Below are 24,100 nucleotides of genomic sequence, written 5' to 3'. Positions count from 1 at the left end.
AGTATTGTGTACCGTGCATCCGTGCACCCTACCGAATTGTATGTGCAACGTATTGTGCCTCGAGTACTGTACCATACTGTACCATGTGTACAGTACCGTGTTCCCGCACCAGGTTGGTCCGTGCTTTTTAGTGTACCACACTACACTGTGCACTGTAGCACACTATCATTGTACTGTATTTTATTCTGTACCTGCTACTTCTACTAGTCTTGCTGTAACAATGCCTGGCTTCCATGCTTGCACAACCTGCAAGAAGCGTATCCCTTCAGAGGATAAGCACGAGGAATGTGTGCAGTGTCTTGGTGCTGAGCATGCTCAGCAGGCTTTACACAATCACTCCATGTGTGAGTTCTGTGCACTGCTTTCCAGACAATCGATTGAGCGCAGGAGCAAACGTTTTGCAGAACCTGTTCCCTCGATCTTTTCTCCAGAGAGATGTGTCTTCCTCACTGCGGCGAGCAACACCGCCGGCGGCAGTTGGGAAGGCTAGCCGCTGCAATTCCCTGAGTGACTCGGCTATTAAGGCCCAAATGGATCGCATGTGGGAAGTTGTCTCAGCCCAGAGCCAGATGTTAAAATTAAAAGCACTGATGGAGGCACACACGGCGCAACCCGCCCCTGCTCCCCCTGTGGTGCAAACGGCTGTTGCAGCGCTTGAGTGGGGGCAGGATGACTCCTTGTCCCTTGCTGCCTTGGGGACTCCCGAGGAGCTAGAGGAGGACCAGCAGCTAGCACCTCTCCCCTTCTCTGCAGAGCTCATAGTCTTCTTGAAAAGAGCCACCACAGCACTAGAAGTGTCGTGGCCTGAGCGCTCCATTTTTGACAGGCCCTCTGCTCCCCCTAAGAGGAGCTTGATGCACCCTGTCCACCCGAATTTTCTGCATGAGGTCCAATGGGGACACCCTGCGACGGCTCTGGCTGTTCCCGGGGCTGCTGACCTGTTGTATCGGGTACACAACATGGAAGGGTTGAGGCTTTCCTCCTGTCGAAGCATCCATTGCCTCCCTGGTACAGGGCACGCATCTGGCGGTCCCTTCCAAGGATGTGTCTTTCCCAAACAAGCAGTGCAAGGTCACAGACACAATGTTAAAAAAGGCCTATGCGGCACAAGCTCTAGCTACCTGGCTTGGTAACTACACAAGCATTCTGGTGGCATACCAGTCGATGTTTGTATGGAGTTTGTCTGCGAAATCACAAGCCCCCCAGCGGACGCTGGAGGAGCTAGACCTGGTCACTGACCATCTGCTGCAGCTGTCCAAATACAACGGACAGTCTCTTGGCTGAGGCCTCGCAACACTAATAGCTACTCGACGACAGCTTTGACTCTCTCAGGCATGAGTGCCTGATGGGGACAAGCCCTCTCTTTTTGATGCCCCGGTCACGCTGGGCCATACGTTCGGTCCAGCGGTGGACAACCTTTTGCTGATCTCCCAAAAGGTGCACAAATCCACCAAAGAGCTGGTTCGCTTGCTGCCCAGGTAGGCTTCTCAAGCCAGGAATCAAATGGCACCCTAGGGCTCAGCAGCCCCAGACTCAATGGCCTACAATGCCTGCAAGTCTGGGGGCTCCCCACCAGAAGGGTGGGCAGACACAAAGGGGGCACCGGCGCCAACACCATCAACCATCTTTTGTACAAAGAGCAACGGCTAACTTACCGGCGGCTCGGCAGCAGTCCTAGGGGTTTGCCCTAGGTCCAGGGCCATTATGCAAGGAGCCACGTGGATTACTGCCGTTGAAGCACCACAGACAGCTGGGTGCTCACTAAAATACTGCTTGGCTACTTGCTGCAGATCAGACAGGGCCCTCCCTCCTTTTCAGGAGTGGTTACGAGTTCTGTCTCCAACCCTCAGGATGCCCTAGTGGTGTCCCAAGAGGTGAGGACCCTGTTACAAAAGGGGGCTGTTCAGGTAGTAGACCCCTCCGATCTGGAGTCCGGGTTTTATTCCAGGTATTTCCTGGTGCCAAAAAGGAACGGTGGTCTTCGGCCCATTCTCAGCCTCAGACAGCTTAATCTGTTCTTGAGGTGCAGGAAGTTTGATACTGACAATAAAATGGTGAACATGTCAAAGAGCCTGCTGGTACTGTCCCAGGCTACTGTCTACCTGGGAACCTGCTTGAACTGAAGCAGCATGATCGTCACTCTGTCGGAAGGACAGTATCCAGAAGCTTCTCACGTGCCTGAGGCTGTTTCAGCCTGGCGTGTCACGGGAAGTCGTCACATTCTAGAGGCTTCTGGGCTTGATGGTAGCAGCATCTCAGACTCTTCCATTGGGTCTTCTCCGTATGCGTCCTCTTCAAGCGTGGTTCAATGGTAAGGTGAGTCAATTCCCCTTGCAACCACATCTCTGTCTGTTGGTGTCTCGACACTGTATAGAGGCCCTCTCTTGGTGCAAACAGTGTCTAGGTGTGCCGTTGGGCAGTGTCACCAGACGAGAGGTGATCACCACAGACGGCTCCAGTTCTGGCTGGGGCACGGTGTGGAACGGACGAGGAGCACAAGGTGTGTAGCAGCCCACATGGGTTGGGCTACATATAAATGCCCGGGAGCTGCAGGCAGTCTTTCAGGCTTTGCAGAGTTTCTTCCAGGAGGTGCAGGGGAGACGTGTTGGTCAGGACGGGCAACACAACCGTAGTGGCCTACATCAACCACCAGGGTGGTCTGCGCTCTCCCTGTCTCCATTAGTTAGCCCACAAAATCTTGTGGGCTTACGAGCACCTGCTCTCCCTGAGAGCGATACATCTGCCAGGAGCAGAAAACCACGCCGCAGACCTCCTAACAAAGGGATTTCTGTAACATTGCTTCCGATGTGCCTGGAAAAGATCAGGCAAGAACGAGCCAGGGTGCTTTTAGTGGCTCCGTTTTGGCCCAGGAGAATATGGTTCTTGACGCTGGTGCAGCTCTCGCACCACCAGCCTTGGCAATTGCCCACGCTTCGCAACCTGCTCAGCCAGGCACAGGGGACGTTGTGGCACCCCGACCCATCAAGCCTACAGCTCTGGGTCTGGCCTCTGAACAGCTCCGTTTCAGCCAGTTATGCTTGTCGGAGAGAGTCATATTGACTCTGCAAAATGCGAGAGCTGCTCTCTCAATATGGATACAAGTGGAGCGTGTTTCAAACTTGGTGTTTGTCTCGGCACATTGATCCCATGATTTGCTCCATGCCAGTCATTCTGCAGTTTTTGCAGGACCTCTGAGTGTAAGTCCCCCTTGACTCTGAAGGTTTACGTGGCAGACATCTCGGCTTGTCATGTTAAAATTGACTCTGTGTCCCCAGGGGCTCATTTTCTGGCTGGTCAGTTTCTAAAAGGAGCACGGCGGCTTCGGCCTCCTTTGAAGAACAAAGTGCCTCATTGGCGGTTAAATGTGGTGCTGCAGGCAGTCACAAAACAACACTTTGAACTGCAGAGCTTAAATACCTTTCTTTGAAAACAGCATTTTTACTGCTATTATATCTGCTAGACGTGTTGGTGAGATGCAGGCTTTTTCAGTGGCAAAAGCTTGCTTGTTTTTTACGGAGTCTAGGACTAAGGTCATGCTCCGTACAAATCCAGCTTTTCTGCCTAAATGTTTATTGACCTTCCTTGTCAATCAGTCTGTGGAATTGGAGGCTTTCCATCCTCCTTCATTCCAATCAAATGAGGAGCGTCTGCTCCATGCGCTTTGCCCGGTCAGGGCACTAGCGTATTATGTTGACAGGACAAAAACTTGGCGACAGTCTGAGCAGCTATATATGTTTTGGAGCTAAGAATCATGGTCAAGCTCTAACAAAACAGAGGCTGTCCAATTGGATAACTTGCCGCCACCAGAGAAAATCACTGGTCATTCCACTAGGGGTATTGCTAGGGCATTTTTTTCAGGGTGCATCTGTATCTGACTTCTGCGATGCAGCGGTGTGGGCCACTTCTCACACCTTCACAAGGTTCTACAGGCTTGATATCCTGGATCCTCATAACCCTGCTTTTGGAACCAGAGTGCTGAAAGTGGCGTCTTGGCCACATTCGGAAGCATATTCATGAGGTAATTATTCGTTCTGTAGACGTTACTGTGTCTTATCAGTACAGCAAGCCATCGGTCTTATAAAATTGGCTGTTCTGCAGGTTCCTTACGACTGCTTTAGCTATACTTGCCCATATGTAAAGGAATACATTTTGTGCTTGAAAGGTAACGTAAGGTTATTATCATAACCCTGGTTTCCTGAAATAGAAATGTATGCAGTAGGCTGGAGCGCCATCTTGCACGTAGCTTTGTCTCCTGTGGGGGTGGAGACAAGCGTGCTGACGTCGTGGGCGTAAGACGCGGCTTTGGTAGAGTGCTCAGCAGAATCAGGTGTAATAGGTTAACCCATGTGTGATGGATACATTTCTATTTCAGGGAACCAGGGTTATGATAATAACCTTACGTTATTCCAGGTTTAAAAGGCATGTCCTATGCAGACAGGCTAAAAGAATTGAATCTATTCAATTTTGAACAAAGAAGATTATGCGACGATCTGATTCAAGCATTCAAAATTCTAAAAGGTATTGACAATGTCGACGCAAGGGACTTTTTCGACCTAAAAAAGAAACAAGGACCAGGGGTCACAAATAGTGATTAAACAGAAGGGCGTTCAGAACAGAAAATAGGAGGCTCTTTTTTACACAGAGAAGTTAGGGTCTGGAACCAACTCCCCAGTAATGTTGTTGAAGCCGACACCCTGGGATCCTTCAAGAAGCTGTTTGATGAAATTTGGGGATCAATAAGCTACTAACAGCCAAATGAGCAAGATGGGCCAAATGCCCTTCTCTCGTTTGTAAACTTTCTTAGTAATTTCACCCCAGCAGTGTCTTTTGGGTCATGTTACTGGCTGAAAGTAGTCTGTAAGTGGAATCAGCTGGTTATTGATGGGTAAGAAGCCAAAGAAGGGTTGGGGACAATTTCACCTTCCACGTGACCAAGGAAGTGCAAGACATTTTAAAAGCATGGCTTGCAAGCAGAGATTTATTTAACCCAGTGTAGCACCAGGTACCATGTTTTTAAATGAAAATACATGGTTATGCAGTGAGATTTAGTCTGCTCTCCGGTAATTTGTGTGCTTTGAATCGATGGTATACCCCAGTCGATACCATAGCTCAGTGTTCTTCACTAATTTTCAGAGGGGGGGGCCACTTTTGCCGATAAGACATCAGTGTGAGGGCCGCCACACCGCATTTTTCACATTTGTGTGTTGGGGGCTGCATGTCTGGCGCCGCACTGAAGTCCACCAGGGGCTGCCACTGGCATGCAGGCCTTGCAATGAAGAACACTGCCATAGCTATTGAAGTGCTGCACTGCATAAAAAAATTCATTATCTGTATGGCTTATGGCTTTGAGTCATCCTTGAGGTTTCTCTTATGGATATTTCACTACAGTAAATATTCATTTACTTTTGGTTTGGGTTTCTAAACATTCGGGGGGATTTAGTGTGATTTCAGGTAAGCTTTGTACTTTTCATCATTGAATCTCCCAGCAGAAAATCTAAAGAGAAATGTATTTAAAAAGTTAAATAAACATGTGGTTTATAGACCCAAATAACTGCATTTTGCTTTATTATGCTGATTTTGAAAAAATATTAAAATAACAGACTTGTCATCGTGCTTTGTGGAATTACGACATTGATCTGCTAAGACCAAAATTCTAATTGGCCATCTGCAAAGGGTTAAAGGATCCCAGTGATTCTTCAGCAACGTGATTTGTTAACTTATTCCTAGTGTTCCGCGTTTCCGGTTTAAACCGAATTTTACTGAAAAATTACAATTATTTTTTAACTGGACATTTGTTTTTTTTTGTACTGATTTTATACCTGATTTTTGTCTATTATTCAATATTTTCCTGGTACTGTTTTGTGGGAAATACACAATATTTTGATTTAAAATGCTCCTTTTATTTTGATTCTGACATAGTGATAAGCAACCCTACACTGTGTGCTAGGATACAGGAGATGTTTAGATGTCAGGGGATCAAATAACATTCAAACGTGGTTTCTACCACTTCGCAAACACACTATCGCCTGATTTATGTGGTCAGTCAAAGTCTGATTATTGTGGCAATTGCTGTGCATAGTAACTACTAGCTCGATCAAAAACTAAATTGAAATGCTTACATGAAAATATAATAATTTTAGTGGATGAGGAATGGGGAGAAAATGTACAGTTTATGAATCTTCAAAAGAAAACAAATGTTTCGAAGTATACAAAAAGCAAAAATAGCAGAAGTTGGTCATATGAGGCAGAGGATGCAGAACGCTGCAAATACTGCTGCATTGAGGTGCATGTTCGCGCTTACAATAAAAGAACATACTGAAAAATAAGCGACACATTAAACCAACAGTCAAATAAACTGAGAGACAAGCAGTCCATTTATGAGGCTTTTATACGCGCTTTAATAAAAAGAAAGCTTTGCTGGACAGCCACTGGTTATTGCAGAGCGGCATGTATTGGTGACTTTATGCGACAGTACTGATTTTTGATGCGTCTCTCGATGGCTTGCATCATCCAGTTCTGTCAATTTTCTTTTCTTTTTATGATTTCAAGATGAGTAAACCTGGCATGTTTTGTGTTGATGTCATGTTCATACCATTTGTAGATACCATTTCCATCAGCACAGCGATTGCCCGCAAATGTTCACAAAGTACCAGCAAACTTTGGAAAATGTGGCTTCGAATTGCACAGATTCTGATTCATCATACATGCCAGGGACATTATTAATCTGAAATTGGAACCGCTGCGCATCATATTCCTCATGTAAAGTGTGTATACTGAGATTTTTTACCAGTTTCAATTAACTATTTTTTACTGATTTCATCCCTATTTTAATATATGTAAAATAAACTTAAAATTAAAAAAAAAAAAGAAAACACGGAACACTACTTATTCCATTAAAGGATCCCATTGATTCATCAGCAACTTAACTGTATCTCATTCCATATCCTCTCCACTCTGTCTCCTCCTCTCTCTGCTTAATTTCTAACTGTCCTCTCATCTTTCTTTAATTAAAAATTGGTTCTTTTTATTTCGCAGTATGCTGTTATTGTTCAATTGAAACCAAAAATTGAAATTTTTTTTTAAAAACACTTAAACTCAAAATCAAGTATTGTAAGGTGACATTGGTTTTATGTTGGGAAATATTTTTAAGAAAAATCTGAAATATCTTGCTTGCATAAGTATTCAACCCCCACTCATTAATATTTGGTAGAGCCACCTTTCGCTGCAATAACAGCTTTAAGTCTTTTGGGGTAAGTATGTACCAGCTTTGCAAACATTGTCAGAGTGATTTTGGCTCATTCTTTCAGATGGTACTTTTTGTGTAACGGCTTCTTTCTTGCCACTGAACTCTGTAGCTCCTTCAAAGTGATTGTTGGCCTCTCTGTGGCTTCTCTCACAAGTCTCCTTCTTGTTTGAGTGTTGAGTTTTGAGGGACGGTCTTTTCTTGGCAGTGCCTAGGTGATGCAGCTTCCACTTCCTGATTATTGATCCAACTGTGCTCACTGGGATATCCAAACACTTGGATATTATTTTGTACCCTTTCCCTAATCTATGCATTTGTATTACTTTATCTCTAACTTCTGTAGAATGCTCTTTGGTCTTAATTTTCCTTCAGATTCACAGCCTTACCAATGATCCTTCAACAGTAGGGTTTTTATCCAGAAAATGTGACTGCAACCTTAATGGTTCACAGGTGGAGGCTAATGGTAATGTAAGTCTGTCTCGTTAGTACAATTTTTTTCATCTGTGCAAACTGGCAGCTTCCACAGCACAGGGGTTGAATACTTAGATATTTTGTTTTTTTTTATTTTTCTTAAAAATATTTCCCAACATTAAACCAATGTCACCTTACAATAATTGATTCTGAGTTTCACTGTTTAAAAATAAAATATCAAACAGAACGAAATTTCAATGTACCATTTGTAATTCAGAAATATGAGAGAATTGGTCAGGGGTCTGAATACTTTTGCAAGCCACTGTATTATAGGCAAAGTTCTGGGATCACAGAAACTAAACCATGGGATTTTTTTCTTGTTTTCTTCCTTCAGCCTGTATGTTATATAAATGGTGAATATTTGTTGGTTTGTGCAATTGAATTCTCCCATTGTCTCCCCTTCCCAGCAAGCCTGATCTCTCCTGATAAAGGTCGCAAGATGCTGTTGGCCTCATCGGGACACTCCAGCGGGACCTCTCTGCTGGGCCCCAGCCTGCTGGACGGGAGCTCCCGTGACTCCTTCGTCTCGCGCTCGCTGGCAGACGTGGGAGAGGTCAGCTGCTTGTTTATTGTTTTTAATTTTAGAGCAGGATATGATGCAGCTTGTCTAACAGCTACTTCAGTGCTAATGTTACAGCACCATGTTTATTCAATGAAATAATATGTTTTCATAATGAGAAAGTACACAGGTGCTAATAGAGGACTTCCTTTGAATAACCACTGTCACATAAACAAAACTGACAATTTTATATTCTACAGGAAACACCTGCATCTTAATTGCTACTACAAAAGGCATGTGTGTTTTGTGAGGTATAACCTAAAAAAAGAGTAAATTTAGAGTAAAAGTTAGATAATATAAGTAAACCACACTAAATAATACAGTTCCCGTTCAAATAAGAAATGTAACCATTACCACATGGACATTTACCTCTTAAAGACCCGAAACCTGAATAAGATATATCAAAGCTGCTTGGCCGAACCTGTGATGCAGTCATGCCTGCCCCCGAAGGTATAAAAGGACTGCATGCACAGATCTCAGCGTCATTTTTCCTTTCAAGATCTGACCTGACAGGGGAGCCTGGTATCAGAGAAGTACTTGTTGCTTATGACTGTATAAGTTTTGCTGATTTATTGTGTTTTACATCATTTATGCGATGTTACATTTCCGCTGTAACAATTTTTTAAAAATGAATGAAGTGTATATTGTGCACTACAGCCTGTTACGTCCCACAGCGGCCTTGGGCCCTTCGTGAAGCCAGTGGCTTGAGTCGCTCCTTCCTAGACTGCTTAGCTCTAGCCGAAGCTATCATGGCCCCATTTGAGACTCGGAGGCATCAGAGTGCTCAGTTATTTGGATGACCTGACTCATCTGTGCCCAGTCTCCAGCACAGGGAGAGGCCCACATGGAACTTGTCACAAGCCAATTTCAACAGATGACACTGGTTTTCGACCCTGATGCAGCTCCTGGGCCATGACCAAGAGCGGCTGCATTTGGGCCGCTTGGGGGTTTCTAATAGGGTCACTGACACCCTGCAGAATGCCAGAGCACTGTCCATGCGTTCCCAGTACGGGTACAAGTGGGGTATTTTTCAGACGTGGTGTCTGCCTCGTGGGTTCTAACCCATGGCCTGTCCCATGGCAGTTATACTGCAATTTTTGCAGGACCTGTTTGACGAGGGGAAATCCCTCTACATTAAAGGTCTATCTGGCAGGTATTTCAGCTTGCCATGGCAAAACTGACTGTCTTCCCAGGAGCTCACTTCCTGGCGGGGCAGTTTTTGAAAGGGGCTCGGTGGCTTCGGTAGCCTATGAAGGACATTGTTCCTTGCTGTAGTCTAAACGTGGTGCTTAATTAAGTTGTGAAGCCTCAATTTGAACCCATGCACTGAGTTGAAATATTTATCACTCAAAGCAGCTTTCTTGCTTGCTATCGCTTCCGTAAAGCAGGTGGGTGAGATGCAGGCATTCTCTATTGAAAAAGCCTGCTTACCATTTTTACAGAGGCCAAGACAAAGGTTATGCTCCTTCTCAATCTTGACTTTTTTTTCTAAAGATGATCTTGGCATTTCATGTCAACCAGTCTGTGGAATTGGAGGTTTTCCATCCACCTCCTTTCCAGTCAAACAGGGAAACAGTCAAAACAGTCCAAACTGTTTTTTGTCAAGCCCTGTCTAAACAGCGGATGTTCAAGTAGATAGCAGACCAACTTGAACTGGCAAACTTGCCCCCTCCAGAAAAGCTCACTACCCATTCCAGCAGGGGAATGGCAATTTCGTGGGCTTTATTCCAAGATGCATCTGTCAGGGACATTTGCAATGCAGTGGTGTGGGCTACTTCCCATACCTATACTAGTTTCTATAGACTTAATGTCATGGATTCTCAATCCTGGTTTTGGAACTTGATTGTTAAGGGCGACTTCTTAGTCGACCCATTACAACATTGGTATAGAGTTGAGTTTCTCCCTAATTTTTTTAGCCATAACTACTTGTTTGCTGGGGTTCAGCATAATAACGCACAAGGCAGCCTCTCGGTTTAGCCTTATAGCATTCCAGTTGTGCAACATTGTTCTTGCGATGGCTTTGGTACACTCACCCATGCAGTAATGCTTACATTTTGTACTTCAAAGTGAACGTTTGGGTTATTATCATGACCCTGGTTCCGTGAAATAAAAATGTAACCATTAACCTTCAAGATTGCTGCGTCCATGACTGCAGCAGGCTTGAAGGAAAATGAGTTTGAGGTCTGTGAGCGCAGTATATTTATGTCCTCGGAGGCAGGCCATAACTGCGTCACATGCTTATTGAGCGACTTTGATATATCTTATTCGGGTTTCGCGTCTTTAAGAGGTAAGTACCCAATGCGGTGATGGTTGCATTTCTATTTCAGGCAACCAGGATTATGATGATAACCTAATATTTCTTACCTTTTATATGATGAACTCCACACACAAAGCAAGCTCCCAGTTTCCATGTTGCTTGGGTCAGGAGAAACAAATTGATCTCTTACCCAGAGATCTTTGTGATATAGTCCTTTTTGGCACCAAAGTCGGTGTCCATATTCCATAAAATCCTACGTCATTTCAGTATCGTTGTCCATATTTTTGCTGCCGTGTGCTTGGGTATGGATTTAGAATAGATGTTCACGTACTCGGGTTTTTCTGATTAAAAAAAAAAAAAAAAAAAAAAAAAAGCTTTGGAAAATATTTAAATTGTGTGTGTGTGTATGTGTGTGTGTGTATATATATATATATATATATATATATATATATATATATATATATATATATATATATATATATATATATAATCCTCCTAGCTAGTTTTTTTTTTTTTTTTTCTCCTGTTCTGTTATGTTGTTGTCTTCTCCATGCCTTCTGTGTGTTCTCAGCTGCAGCCATTGTGGAAATTAAGTTTAATTGTAGCCCCTGCTGTGGTTTCTGGTACAACAACACCCTTGAGTGCACAGCAGTACTACTAATGATGACGTCATTGAGTCTGCCCCAATATGATGACTTTTCAGCAAGTGTAGAAGATCCTTCACCTTTATACAGCAAATATAGATGCTGTTCTTAGAAGGATTTCACCCTCTATCAGTGTTAACACCCATACCTGTACCGTAGATGCAAAAGATAAAAAAAAAAAAAAAAAATTATAAATAAATAATCTTTTTGATCAGCCCAAGATGGATACCGTCACGGCTACACCATCTGTGGGTGTGTCCTACAGGTCCTCCACACTGGATTGGGCAGATAAGAAGATTGATACGTTTCGGAGGGACTCTCTCCACCTCTCCACCTGCAGCATGTTCATCAGCAACTAACTGGTATATGCTGCCAAATGTCAGCACAAGCTTCCCTGCAGATACTTACCCCTGATAACATAGAATTGACCATGCAACTTGCAGAAGAGCAAGAACACTTTAAATATCTAGCTGCAGGTGGCATGCAGTTAGCATTGACACCAATTTATGGGGGAACTCCTATTCGACACTGCTTAAGGATTTCCTGTCACATATGAAGGAGGCAAGACAGGCCATCAATAGGAGGAAGGGTTTCTCATTTTCTAACAAGCTAGCAGAAGATAACATTAGATACCTGGGTTCTGGGGTTCTAACAGTACAGCTACAAAATACCATTCTGGTTTCAACCACCATCAACAGGCATCATCTGTACACAGTTGGACTGGTCACCCTCGCAGGGGGGGTTTCTACAAGAGGAGATCAAATCCATGCTCCTTTTGCTGTAGAATGGGTGACTTCATCTTTTCAGAGCCAGGGCCACTACTTCAGGTGTATTCTAATTCAGAAAAGGAACAAGAAGTTCAAACCATTCTAACCTCATGTGTCTTTTAGAAAGGTTCCAGAGAGACTGGCTGATTTCTATAGACCTGAATGATACCTACTTCCATCTCCCCATACACAAGATTTCAGGAAATACCTTAGTTTTTCCAGAACCATCTGTCCCATTTCAGGGTGCTTCCTTTTGGAATCTCCACAGCCCCCAGGGTGTTCACCCAAGGTGATGGCCAATGTGGCATCACGTCTCTGGGACATGGGCATCCATGTTTACCCTTAAAAGACCTGGGCCTGCTGGTCAGCAAAGAGAAATGATCTCTTACCCCATCAGTCTTTAGTCTTCCTGGGAGCCCAATTCAGTACAGTCTCAGAAAAAGTATCTCATGGAGAGGATGGTTACAGTTGGTCAGTTGGCAGGTCACTTCAAAATAGGAGCCAGGCCAACAGCGCAATCTTTTCAGCAGCTTGCCTTCTATCCCATAAGAATCTGGAACTGGTGCAGGACACAGGATACCACTATCCAAGCAACCTACCCACCCGGACTCGACAACAGCATCACAGACCTGCTTAAACTATTTGACACAGAAACCAGTTTCAGGACCTATCGAAGCCCACTCGGTAGGAGGTGGCTACTACATGGGCAAAATTAAAATCTGTCCCAATTCAGGATATCTGCAGTGTTGCTATCTGGACCTCTTTCAGACCTTTTAAACATAACTAACTTAAATGTGTCTTGCTGTCAGCCTGCATCTGGCTTGTTTCACTGACATCGAATCTACCACCCCTTTTTTTTCTACATCTGTTGGTATAGTTCAATTTGTGTGTGGAGTTCATTAAATGAGGTAAGAAGACAAAGATTACCTGTAATATGGTTTCTTCGTAGGATAATGAACTCCACACACCTGTATCTCACCCTCCTTCCCCATTTTTTCCTTTTAGTGTATTTGTTCAAATTTAGGAAAAAAAAAATTTTTTTTACTGAAGTGATCTCTGGGTAAGAGAGAATTAGTTTCTCCTGACCCAAGCAACATGGAGCCGGGGAGTTCGCTTTGTGTGGAGTTTAAAATCCTATGAAGAAACCATATTGCAGGTAATCTTCGTCTTAATTCAAACAGCACTGTGGACTACCACTACTTTCATGTTTGGTCTCAAATATGTTTCCAAAAATGCTACTTGTATTGAACAATTTCTAAATTGTTTAAACCAATATTTAATATTGCCATGCTTTCTATGCAGGAACATCTAGATAGGCAGTTAAACCCTTTCTGATAACTGTCCTTTATGTGGTTGCAGATGGACTCTCAGCTCGCATGCATGATGAGCGAGAGCAGTGTGGACTACATTGCTCGCTTCAACGACCTTGCACAGGAACTGTCCGTCTCAGAGCCCCCTCCCCCGCCCTTGCGCAGGGAGGAGCTGTCTGTCACAGAGCCCCCAACCCTGCACAGGGAGGAGCTGTCCATTACAGAGCCCCCTTCTCTGCCCCTGTGCAGGTAGGAGCTGTCACAGATTCCCCCCCTGCTCCACCCCTGTGCAGAGAAGAGCTGTCCGTCACAGAAACCAGGCTGCTGTTCAAGGGCGGGGGGCCGGACCTCACTCAGTGAATGAGTTCAGTGTTTTCAGTCCTCCAGACCTGCAGGGTGATCCTGGGGTTCTGCCAAGTTGTGCAATAGACAGTTTCCTAGCTAGGGTTGGAGTTCCTGACTGTCTAGGTTTTTCAGCAGGTTCAGCGAGCTCGGTGTGCTGGCCCAAATCAATCCAAGTACAAGCTCATCCTATTGCTTTGGAGTTCTGGGAATGAGTAGAGTTTAGTCTGAATTGATCCAGTTGTTGCGACTACCCAGAGAAGCACATTGAACTGGTGGTTTTAGCTAACAAAATAATTCAATAAATATTTAGTTTTGAAAGAAACAAATGTTTTAGCATTTCAAAAAAAGATTATCTGGCACTACTGAGGGTTAAAGAAAGTTCTTTATCAATGCCTCACTTCCTGTTCCTAGGTCACGTCCACAGTGTGGCTCACATTTACAGGTTGATAGCAGGTCAGTCAATAAAGGAAACGTCTGACTTGTTATTGACAGGAAATAAGCCAGTGAAAGTGTGGGAAAAATTTCACCCCCTAGGTGACCAAGCAAGCGCAACATGCAACAAATGTCTTTATCCTTGCCAGATGACATGTTTATGATGGCTTTCTTTTTGAGACCTGTATATAATGAATGGAAGTGCACAACAGTGGCATTATGTTGTTGGCTACAATCACTTTGAAGTGCTCTGAACATCTTTAAATATTCTGGGAACCCAAAAGATCCAAAAATGAAGTGCCTCCCGACAGACAGCCCTTATTCAAGCTGTGGATACAGAGGTTGAACAGGACAGCATTCCTGCCAACTCTGAACTGTTGCAGGCCAGGTTACTGCTAGGACCTTCATTGCATTCACCACTATCCTCTGTGATTAAACAGGCTTGCTATTGAGCAAACTTCATACAGCTCTCCATGTACTAGAATGCAACATTCAGACATTTTGTGAGTAATGTTTCTACATAAATGATTGCAATTATTCACGGATGCTATTAATCCTTTTGGTTACCCAGTTGTGTCTGAAAATTGGTTTGACTCTAAAGTTTTGCGGGACTTCCAAGTGTAACCTACTGTTGGAGCCCAGACTATTTCATTTTGAACCAAAGAGAGCAGTCTCTACTACCACTAACAGTGTGCGCTCACCAGTCATTTTGACCTCATTTTTGACTCGCATTTAATTCCTGTCCCAAAAATTGAATCATTTTTAATCCATATTGATTTTTGAAATCCGCTTAAGTCAAACATATGCTAATGCACATTTCAAAATTTGGCTCTAGTCTTTAACTTACTCTGGTAATCTTCATGTAATTGCAGCAAAAATGCAGAGAATCACATTCATTTTCTCTCCATCTAAATTACCTCTAATTCTCATTGTATTAATTTTCTCTCTACTCTAAATTTCAAGGTGTTCAATACTATTTTAATTCAAACAACTTATTTTGTATTTTAAAAAAATGTTGTTCAGAAAGCCCATGGTGAAGATTTTAGCTTAAGTGTTTCCCATTAAAATATGTAACATTAATTAAAAAGGCAACCCTCTTAGTTTCTTTAGCTTGAGGTCAAGCACTATGAAAAGAGGACTACCTTTGGTGAATGGAAGTATGTGTCACCAATGTCTACAATGTGCAAAATAGTTGTAGCAATAATTTAGTGTAAATTGAACACTGTATTGTTAGTTATTGTTCAGGAGTTCTGCTGGAACAGTTACTGTAAATGACCAAACTTTGAAAATCAAGTTGTTTTGTGTTTTCGCACTGGTCGGCAGCACTGCTTAAATGAGTGAAAACCAAGATTGACTGAGCTTAGAAGGGATCCAAGCCACATTCTGCAATCTACAAACGAAATGACGTCATTCCTTTAAGGCACAGATTCCACAATTTCTTAAAAGCAAATTACAAAAAGATAAACATGACTTGTCACAGCTACGTATGCATTAAGAACAAGGTACACACATTACCTAAAACATTCACTTGGGCAGTACTGAAAGTTGTCTCAGTTTGGTACCTACTGCACAAGGAGGAGGAAAAAGGGGCTTTACCCAAGGACAGAAAAAAGAAAGTTACCCCTTTTAAATATGGAGTTTGCTATTGCTAAAAACCACCCCGAGGAGGAGGAGCTCTGAAGTTAATCATGCTAAAAATTCATTATAGTCAGGTGAATAGAGCACCAGTCATCCTACAGTACTCTGCTGTCTCTAACAGTTACCTTCAAACAACTTTATACGATCCACTGCAAAACATGTAGAACGATAAATACTATCAGTGTACCTCAGTTATGAAGTTGGATTGATTCAGTTATCCCTTATTGGTACTATTAATAATCAGCTATTGGCCTTTGTTGAAGTTCAGCGATTCAGTGTGTTGCATTTGAACCACCTTCCTAAGGTGGCATTTTGTATTGTACATTTTGAACTCCATGAAATCATTGTAGCAAATTTAACATTGAAAGATCATTCTGGCATTGAGCATGGCACTATTTTTATTTAGTAGTCCAGTTTTACTGGGAGTAAATAAAATAAAAAAAATCCAATACAGTCAAAATTGTACTTGCAGTTGCCTTTTCCCATAATGGCATTTTTGCACTGGCCAAGGAAATGTTTTTTAAAATTTAGAATCCATAAAAAATGTACACAAATCCCTATTTTAGTTTGAATCAGATCTTAAATTAGATGACATTTGTTGCAGAAGAAAACATTATTGCAGCAAAAAAATCCAATACAAGCTGTGTAGTTTCAGAGTGTGCTTTCTTTACCAGTAATATTCTTCAGCTCAAAACTTAGAGCAGCTCTCAGAGTGTCAAGTTGAAGTATTTCTGCATTTCACACTGTAATACATCTGGCTTTCCACAGTACAGCCTTCCTGTACATTTGGAGAAACTATATTTCAACATGCATTTAAAAAGAGGAAAACTACGGGCCAACCAAATTAATCTAAAAATGAAGCCTTGAAGTTTACACAATTCCCACAAATACAAGTTTATTGAAATATTTGAAAAGCTTAAGCAGATTTGAATGTTTTATCCAGCAGCTTTTTTATAATTTTTTATAAAATACCCTAGTAAGTATTCATGCAGTTGAATACATATTAAATGACTGGGGGGATGCATTTGTTACCCCAATAATATCCCTTGCGTACCAAATATTTTGGTATCCTTGAAACAAGGTTATTGTAAATCTTCAGATGCATGCAAAAGCAATCTGTACCAGCTGTACCATAGCTAGTGGAGTGTGGAATGACTGTATGGAAGGTATATTTTGCTCTCTATTTTACATCCACAAAGATGTAATGGTGAGTGCCACAGCCGTAGTGGGCCAATTCTTAAAACTGAAGAGGACAATTAAGAACAGGTGCCTCACCCCAAGTTGTTCTGCAGTTACGCTCAGTGCTTGTGTCGTTTTCTTTTTATGTATTGAAAAAAGTTTCAATATGAAGCACTACAGGCAGATGTAGATGAATAAATGATGGCAGTAGAACTTCGTACAGCAGCATTATGTACTGAACTGAGAGAAAACCTTTAACAGCAGTTGAAAAGCCATATCCGTCCCACAATTTGGACGTGTGTGTGTATCTAGCCATATTTATCTGTATATAGAAAAACACAATTCCAGTGTGCTCTGACAATTTGTATTCTACTGTAAATTATTTTGACTATTTATTAACAGTTTAACGTGTTTTGGTTATTTATATATATATATATATATAAAAAAGAACCTTCAAGAGTTCTGGACTTTGTAAAGTTGCATTTATTCTTTGTGTATAAATACAGTTTTACATTTAGCTTTTCCTGTTTTTGTTTTCATTTTTTGTATATTTTATTCATTGCTTTCTTGTAATGAAGGGGTGGGGGGATTAAAAATAAGCACATTTTTAAATCTGCCCATCGCTTGTCCGTTTCCTAGGAGCTGATAAATCTTTAAACTGTCAAGTTGGGTCTTAGAGGATCCCAGTGATGCATCAACATGACTTGGTAGCCCATTCCATTCCCTCACCACTCTGCATGTGAAGAAGCATCTCCTACTCTCTGTCTTGTATCTCCATTTCATTTCCAACTGTGTCCTCTGGCCTTTTCTGTGCTGTGCTTAAAGTATTGATTAAAGTTCATTTCAGTTTTCGTGAGTATTTCTTTCTGGGCTTACAATGCTGAGCATAGTGCAAAGCTAACTGCAATATGTAACACTTATAACTTCTATAACTCCCTGTGAAATTTCGTTTAATTTTTTCACAAATGTTTCCTTTTATTACAGACACACATTAATAAAACAACTCAAATAGATGTGTATGAATAGTACTATAGTATACATCATGTTTTAACTACTTTTTTTAAATTATTATTAAACATCTGCTTTAAAAAAAAGCATTTTGATATAAACCTTGCACAGAAAGATAATGACTACAATTTCTCATTAGTGTCAGTTATGGTAGTGTATTAATTAACTGCCTATTTACAGTAAATTAGTACTACTACTGCCCAACTATTATGCCATTAAAATAATCTGATAGTGTTGTATTTCAATCCCATTGCACTGAAGTAGGGCTCCAGCATACAACAAGCTTGGGGTTTCTCAATATTTAAACACTAAGCAAAGCAGATTCATTCATTCAAATCCATTCAAAACCAAAACAGCACCACTTGAAATAAAAGTAACAATTGTCATAATACAAAATACAAATGAATAGCATACCGTTTATCAAAACGATTTTATTTCACCTCACTTAATATCATACCCAGTTTATTATCATGGTGTTGTATCACCTCGCTTAATTTCATACCCTGATGCACCATAGGCTGTTTGAGAAGTTACCTCTTAATATCATCTCACCAACCCACTTATTGTCACGTTTTGTGCAGGCTGTCAAATGCTGCGTGACCGGTCTTAACAGGATACAGTTAAGTTACAAAACACCAACGTCACCAAATTTTAAGTCAGTTTTATACAAATGCACACAAAAAACCCCACCAGGTATTGATGGCTCTCATGAGTTGACAATTCATGCCTTTTTTAGATAGTGACTCAAACTATTTCATTCCAGTTAATGATACCAAATGTATCATTAATCCTGTAGTAAAATATATGCATTTGTTTAAATGTAAAGGATAACTAATTGTACCGTATTAAAACAGCTCTTTAATTCACCATTAGTCTAATTGTTATGCATGGATTAGGCATTTAGAAACAAACATCTCTTCCATCACAATTAATTCCCAAACAACTCGCTCCAAATTATGCATCTGCGCAAGTGCTAGTCAGAGCTTCGTTTCCCGTGGCTGAGTCTTGACAAGTACGATTGATTGCAAGTATTTATTTAAAGTATTTTTTGTGAAAATTCAGGTGCATGTGACTAATCCTGAGAATTTTCCAAATCGCCTTTGCAGTCCATTTATTACGCGCTCGTCAGTTTCGTCAGGTCCAATTTATTTTCATACACACTGTTTATTATTATTCCCCCCCAGAGTAAAACAGGTTTAAAAGGCATTGAATTGAAAAGGACCCTCAGTACTGTATTTCCAGCCAAGCCCCAGCCATTGTTCGCTGTATTTTTTACATACCTCTTTATAGACGTGCATACTGATAAATCCTCTCCTGATCACTTGTTTTATCACCAAACGCCTCAATAATGCGATCCAAGTCATTATTTTGGTACTATAACACCAAATAAAAGCTATGTAAATGTCTCTGATATTCTTTGAGTGCTGGATGCAGAAGCATCTACCTCCTTTGTTTGTCTGTGTTATCTCTGTTGTGCATGGGGCGATGAGATATGCCCTTTTTTCTTTTTTCAGTTTCATTTGGCCATTGAAAGGTTTTCTCTGCTTTTTTTGGAGAAAAAACAACTACAGACCTGTGCTTTAAATCTTTTTGACTAGAAAGGGAAAATTGTAATGTCGGACCTTGTCCGACATAGGACCATGAAGGGTTAAGGATGTGAGGGATAGGACAGCCCTATCTAGTACCACGAGGCACTGAGAAACATTAATAGTGTGTATTAGTAAGAACAGAAGCCAGAGGTGAAGAATATAGTGTAACGGTCTGAGCCATGACAAAACCAAAACCAAAAAACCATGACAAAGCCAAAACCAAATTTCTACATTGAGTGAAACAAGGACCTTGGGGAGGCATGAGGTTGATGGCGAGTATATAATGTTGAGTATGTAGATTATATTATGTTAAGTATATAATGTTAAACAAATAAAGATAAGGAAATGACTGCCTGAATGAATCCTGTTTGGTCTAAGGAGATAGATGGGAGATTGGATTGAAAGCAGCATGCAAGGATTTTCGTTGTGAATTCTTTACGTGTGAATTCAGGAGAGAAATAGGTCAGTATGAACCACAGCCTACAGCAGAGGTTTTCAAACTGGGGGGGCAAGACCAGACTATATAATACTTATTTCTAAAAATAAGGCTATTATACAGTTATAATAAAAAATAAATAAGGCTTTTATACAGTGTAAATGATCTTGCATCTCTCTGCGGTTTGTTGCCCCTTTCAAACACAGACCCAGGACACAGAAATTGATTTTTTTGGTGCTGACGCACTATTTTTAAACACAAAAACAAAATAAACAAAACAAACACCTAGCTCTTACAAGCACTGACTAACACACAACATGAACCTAAACTAACAACAGGACAGCTCAGCTGTTTACCTGTTACACACAAAACAAACATCGGTTGAACACAAAAACCCTACACAATGTTTAACACTACCTTTTACTGCCCGTTACAGTTGAACACACTCCCAACCGGACTCTTCACTCTTCAGCCCCGAACAGACTGCTTCCTTTCTTTTTTTATACCCTGCACCTGGCTCTAATTTTCAATGGTAGCCAGTTGCAGGTCATAATGAATTAACACACTTAACAAAACCAATAGATGTTTTATGCAGGCAGGATATTAACCCCCTCCCTGCTGGTTACAACAGTTATAATAAAAAATGCAGCTGGACAAACATTACTACTAATTACTATCAGTAATTGCATTAACATTAATAAAGACTGGTCACTTATTAATGTTGCACCCTTGTTTTCGTAGTTATTAATTAATAAATTGTATATTATAGTATTAATACAGTATACCTTTTCTTTCACAAAGATAAACAAATTGCAATGTGTTTCAATGATCACAAATTAAATGCATTAAGGTAGTTCCTACTAGTAAGACCAGACCGTGATATAAATCAGGTATACTGTAATAACAATACTAAAATAATAATAGTAAAATCAGCTTAATTTATTCAGTTTTTAATTCAACAAACCCATTCTCAGAGAGTAAAAGCCAAGGCTGGCAGGGCACAATTTGGCCCCAATAGCAAGGGGGCATGGTCAGAGATACCAATGCTGTGGTGAGCACATGAGCAAACAGAGAGCAGCAATATGTTGTCAATGAAGTAGTAGTTAATATGAGAAAAAGAACGATGAACAGGAGAAAATAATGAGTACTGTCCGTCAGCTGGGATGAGAGAACGCCAGGGGTTGGATACCACATATAAATCTAAAAAAATTACGGATAGCATTAGTGGAATTAGATGGCAAGAGGGATTTTAGTGAAGACAGGTCCATGTCTGGGTTCAGGATACAGTTGAAGTGCCCCCCTAGAATGAGGTTGTGAGAATGCAATGAGGGTAGAGAGGACAGACAGTTAGTAATAAAATGGCTCTAAACTAATAATGGTAATAAAATAAAATCATCCCAGTTAAGCACATTTGTCAAAATTAAAGAAGTATTGAGAAGTTTGCCTGAAACTATAATAAATCATCCATTTGTATCTGCTGTTACTTGGGAAGCAACAAAAGGAATGGTTGTGTATTAAAATTGCTGCACCCCCTGCCTTTCCATGCAAGTGTGAGTGGAACAGCTGCCCCACCCATCCCCTTCGTGGATAGAAGTACAGAAAACCTCTTCCCACTGAGCTTCTGCAGGTGGGATAAGACCTGCTATGCTTCACTGGGTAGTTAACCGGACACCCTGCAGTGCAGGTATTCCTATAAAATAAAAGTGAGAAAACATGTATAAATGTACACAGAAAAGTGTCAAAAGTGACCACTTGCTCCTTGCGGAGAAGACCCACACCACCTCCCCAAACGAGGTAGTAAAACCCCACCCAGCTTCAACTCTGCTTGCACCTATTTTTTATTGAGCCTACCTTTACTAAGTGCTCTGCAAAAAAAGAAAACAAAAACAAAAAAAAACCCACTATGAAACATCCCATTAGAAGCAACCCCCAGCTTCCCATTCCACCTCCACTTGCTCCTAATGCGCTGTTTACTGCTTTCCTCCCCACATCCATACCCGAACTCTCTTCCATCATTGCCAAGGCCCACTCTACCTCTTCCCCCCTGGACCCTGTCCCTACCTCCCTCATATCCCCACTCCTCCCTCTTATCCTCTCTTGCCTAGTCTCCCTCTTTAACTCCTCTCTCTCCACTGGTGTCTGTCCTACCATCTTCAAATTAGTTAGTCATCCCTCTGTTTAAAAAAACCATCTCGACCCTACCTGCCCTGCTATTTAGATTCCATATTTCCCTAAGCTCCTTGAGCGTCTAGTTCACTCACGCCTATCACACTACATATCTGCCAATTCACTTTACCCCCAATTTCAATCTGGCTTCCATCCCTCCCATTCCACCGAGACCACCCTTTTCACTGTCCAGAATCATCTGGACAACTCCTCCCATGTTGGCCACTCCCCAATTCTCATTCTACTTGATCTTTCCTCTACCTTTGACTCAGTCGATCACCCCATCCTTCTCTCCACTCTTTCTTGACTGGATGCAGTCATACCTATCTGCACGCACCTCTGCGGTTGCATTCAACAACCTCACTCTGCCAGCCCCCCCCCCCCGACTGTCGGTGTCCCCCTGGGCTCTGTCCTGGGATCCTTGCTTTTCTCCCTGTACACTTCACCCCTTGAAGCTCTTATTTCCTTATTTCCTCATTTAACTACCCCCATCATTTCTTTGCTGACAACAACCAGATATTTTTTTTTTTTCGTTCCCCACCTTTTACCCCTGACCTTGCCTGTATATCAGCTTTCTTGGTTGCTATCCAATTTTGGATGGTGCGCCGTTACCTCCTCATCAACCCACTAAAAACTGAAATCCTTTTCTTCCCCATCCCTTCCTTAACCCCACCCTGCCCCACCATCCTATTCCCTCCCTTGTCCCTCATTCCATCCCCTCTGCTCGTAACCTCAGCATCATCTTCGACTCTACCCTCTCCCTTTCTGACCATATCTCGGCCATAACACACACCTGCCATTTCCGTCTATTCAACATCTGCATAATACGCCCCTCCATTTCCTTTTCTGCTACTAAACTGGTCCACTCTCTCATTTTCACCCGCCTTGACTACTGTAACTCCCCCCTTCTCGGCCTTCCCTCTTATGCTTTTACACCATTGCAACAGATTCAAAATGCCTGTGCCCGTGTCATATTCAACCTCTCCAACTCCTTCTATACCACCCCTCTTCTGCTCCAGCTACACTGGCTCCCTTTTTATTACACTATGTAACGCAATTTTTGTTCCTGGGTAGTAAGTGTTATTTCTTAATTGCTTATGCCTCAAAAGTATAGAAAATGGCTATTATTCCCCACAAACTTTGCTTTTGTGACCAGGACAGTGATATTTCAAAATATCACTATTTCCAATGGGAAAACGGGCAAATGTGTGTCTTTTCGTTCACATAAAGTCAGAAAAAAACAACAAATGAATCCAAATTAACATGTATTTATACTAAAGTAATACAAAGATGACTACAAAAGATTTAGAAGTGAGTAGTTTTTCGAGATTTACAATTATACTGTAGTCATATAAAGAACTTTTTATATACTAAAAACCCGTTTTTTTTTTAAAGAACGTCACTGTATTATGTGTACATAAGAGCCACGGAAAAAATCGTTCTTTTGTCTGTGATACAGCTAATAAAAGAGTTTTATTTCTCAAATATTTAATTTTTATTCACAATAAGTAAGGTTATAACATTTATTCCTTTTCAATAATGGAACGGTTACACTGTAACAAGTACTTTATTCATGAAATAATATAGGCTCATATCCAAAGAGACTATTAATATTGATAATTATTTTTGTTGTAAAAAATACACATCATATATATATATATATATATATATATATATATATATATATATATATATATATATATATATATACACACTGAACAAAAATATAAACGCAACATGTAAAGTGTTGATCCCATGTTTCATGAGCTGAAATAATCCATACACAAAAAAGCTTATTTCTCTCAAATTTTGTGCACAAATTTGTTTACATCCCTGTTAGTGAGCATTTCTCCTTTGCCAAAATAATCCATCCACCTGACAGGTGTGGCATATCAAGAAGCTGATTAAACAGCATGATCATTACACAGGTGCACCTTGTGCAGGGGACAATAAAAGGCCACTCTAAAATGTGCAGTTTTGTCACACAACACAATGTCACAGATGTCTCAAGTTTTGAGGGAGCATGCAATTGGCATGCTGACTGCAAGAATGTCCA

General features: G+C 41.4%; 1 protein-coding gene across 3 annotated transcripts in view; it reads left to right on the top strand.

Moving 5' to 3' along the window:
- Nucleotides 1-17,823, top strand: part of LOC121330670 (protein cramped-like) — a 76,675-nt gene extending 58,852 nt beyond the window's left edge. For 2 of the 3 annotated variants that reach the window (XM_041277360.1, XM_041277361.1), the window contains exons 19-20: nt 8,122-8,267; nt 13,301-17,822. In XM_041277360.1, coding sequence (XP_041133294.1) covers nt 8,122-8,267; nt 13,301-13,504 — 350 coding nt within the window. In that variant the 3' untranslated portion in view covers nt 13,505-17,822. Of the gene's footprint in view, nt 1-8,121; nt 8,268-13,300 lie in introns of all 3 variants that reach the window. The other variant, XM_041277362.1, reaches the window with a different exon arrangement.
- The last annotated feature ends 6,277 nt before the right edge of the window (nt 17,824-24,100 follow it).

The sequence above is a fragment of the Polyodon spathula genome, chromosome 18, assembly GCF_017654505.1.
Source record: "Polyodon spathula isolate WHYD16114869_AA chromosome 18, ASM1765450v1, whole genome shotgun sequence".
NCBI classification, from domain to species: Eukaryota; Metazoa; Chordata; class Actinopteri; order Acipenseriformes; family Polyodontidae; genus Polyodon; species Polyodon spathula.
Note: the sequence above shows the minus strand (reverse complement) of the source record. Positions and strands in the feature narration are given on the sequence as shown.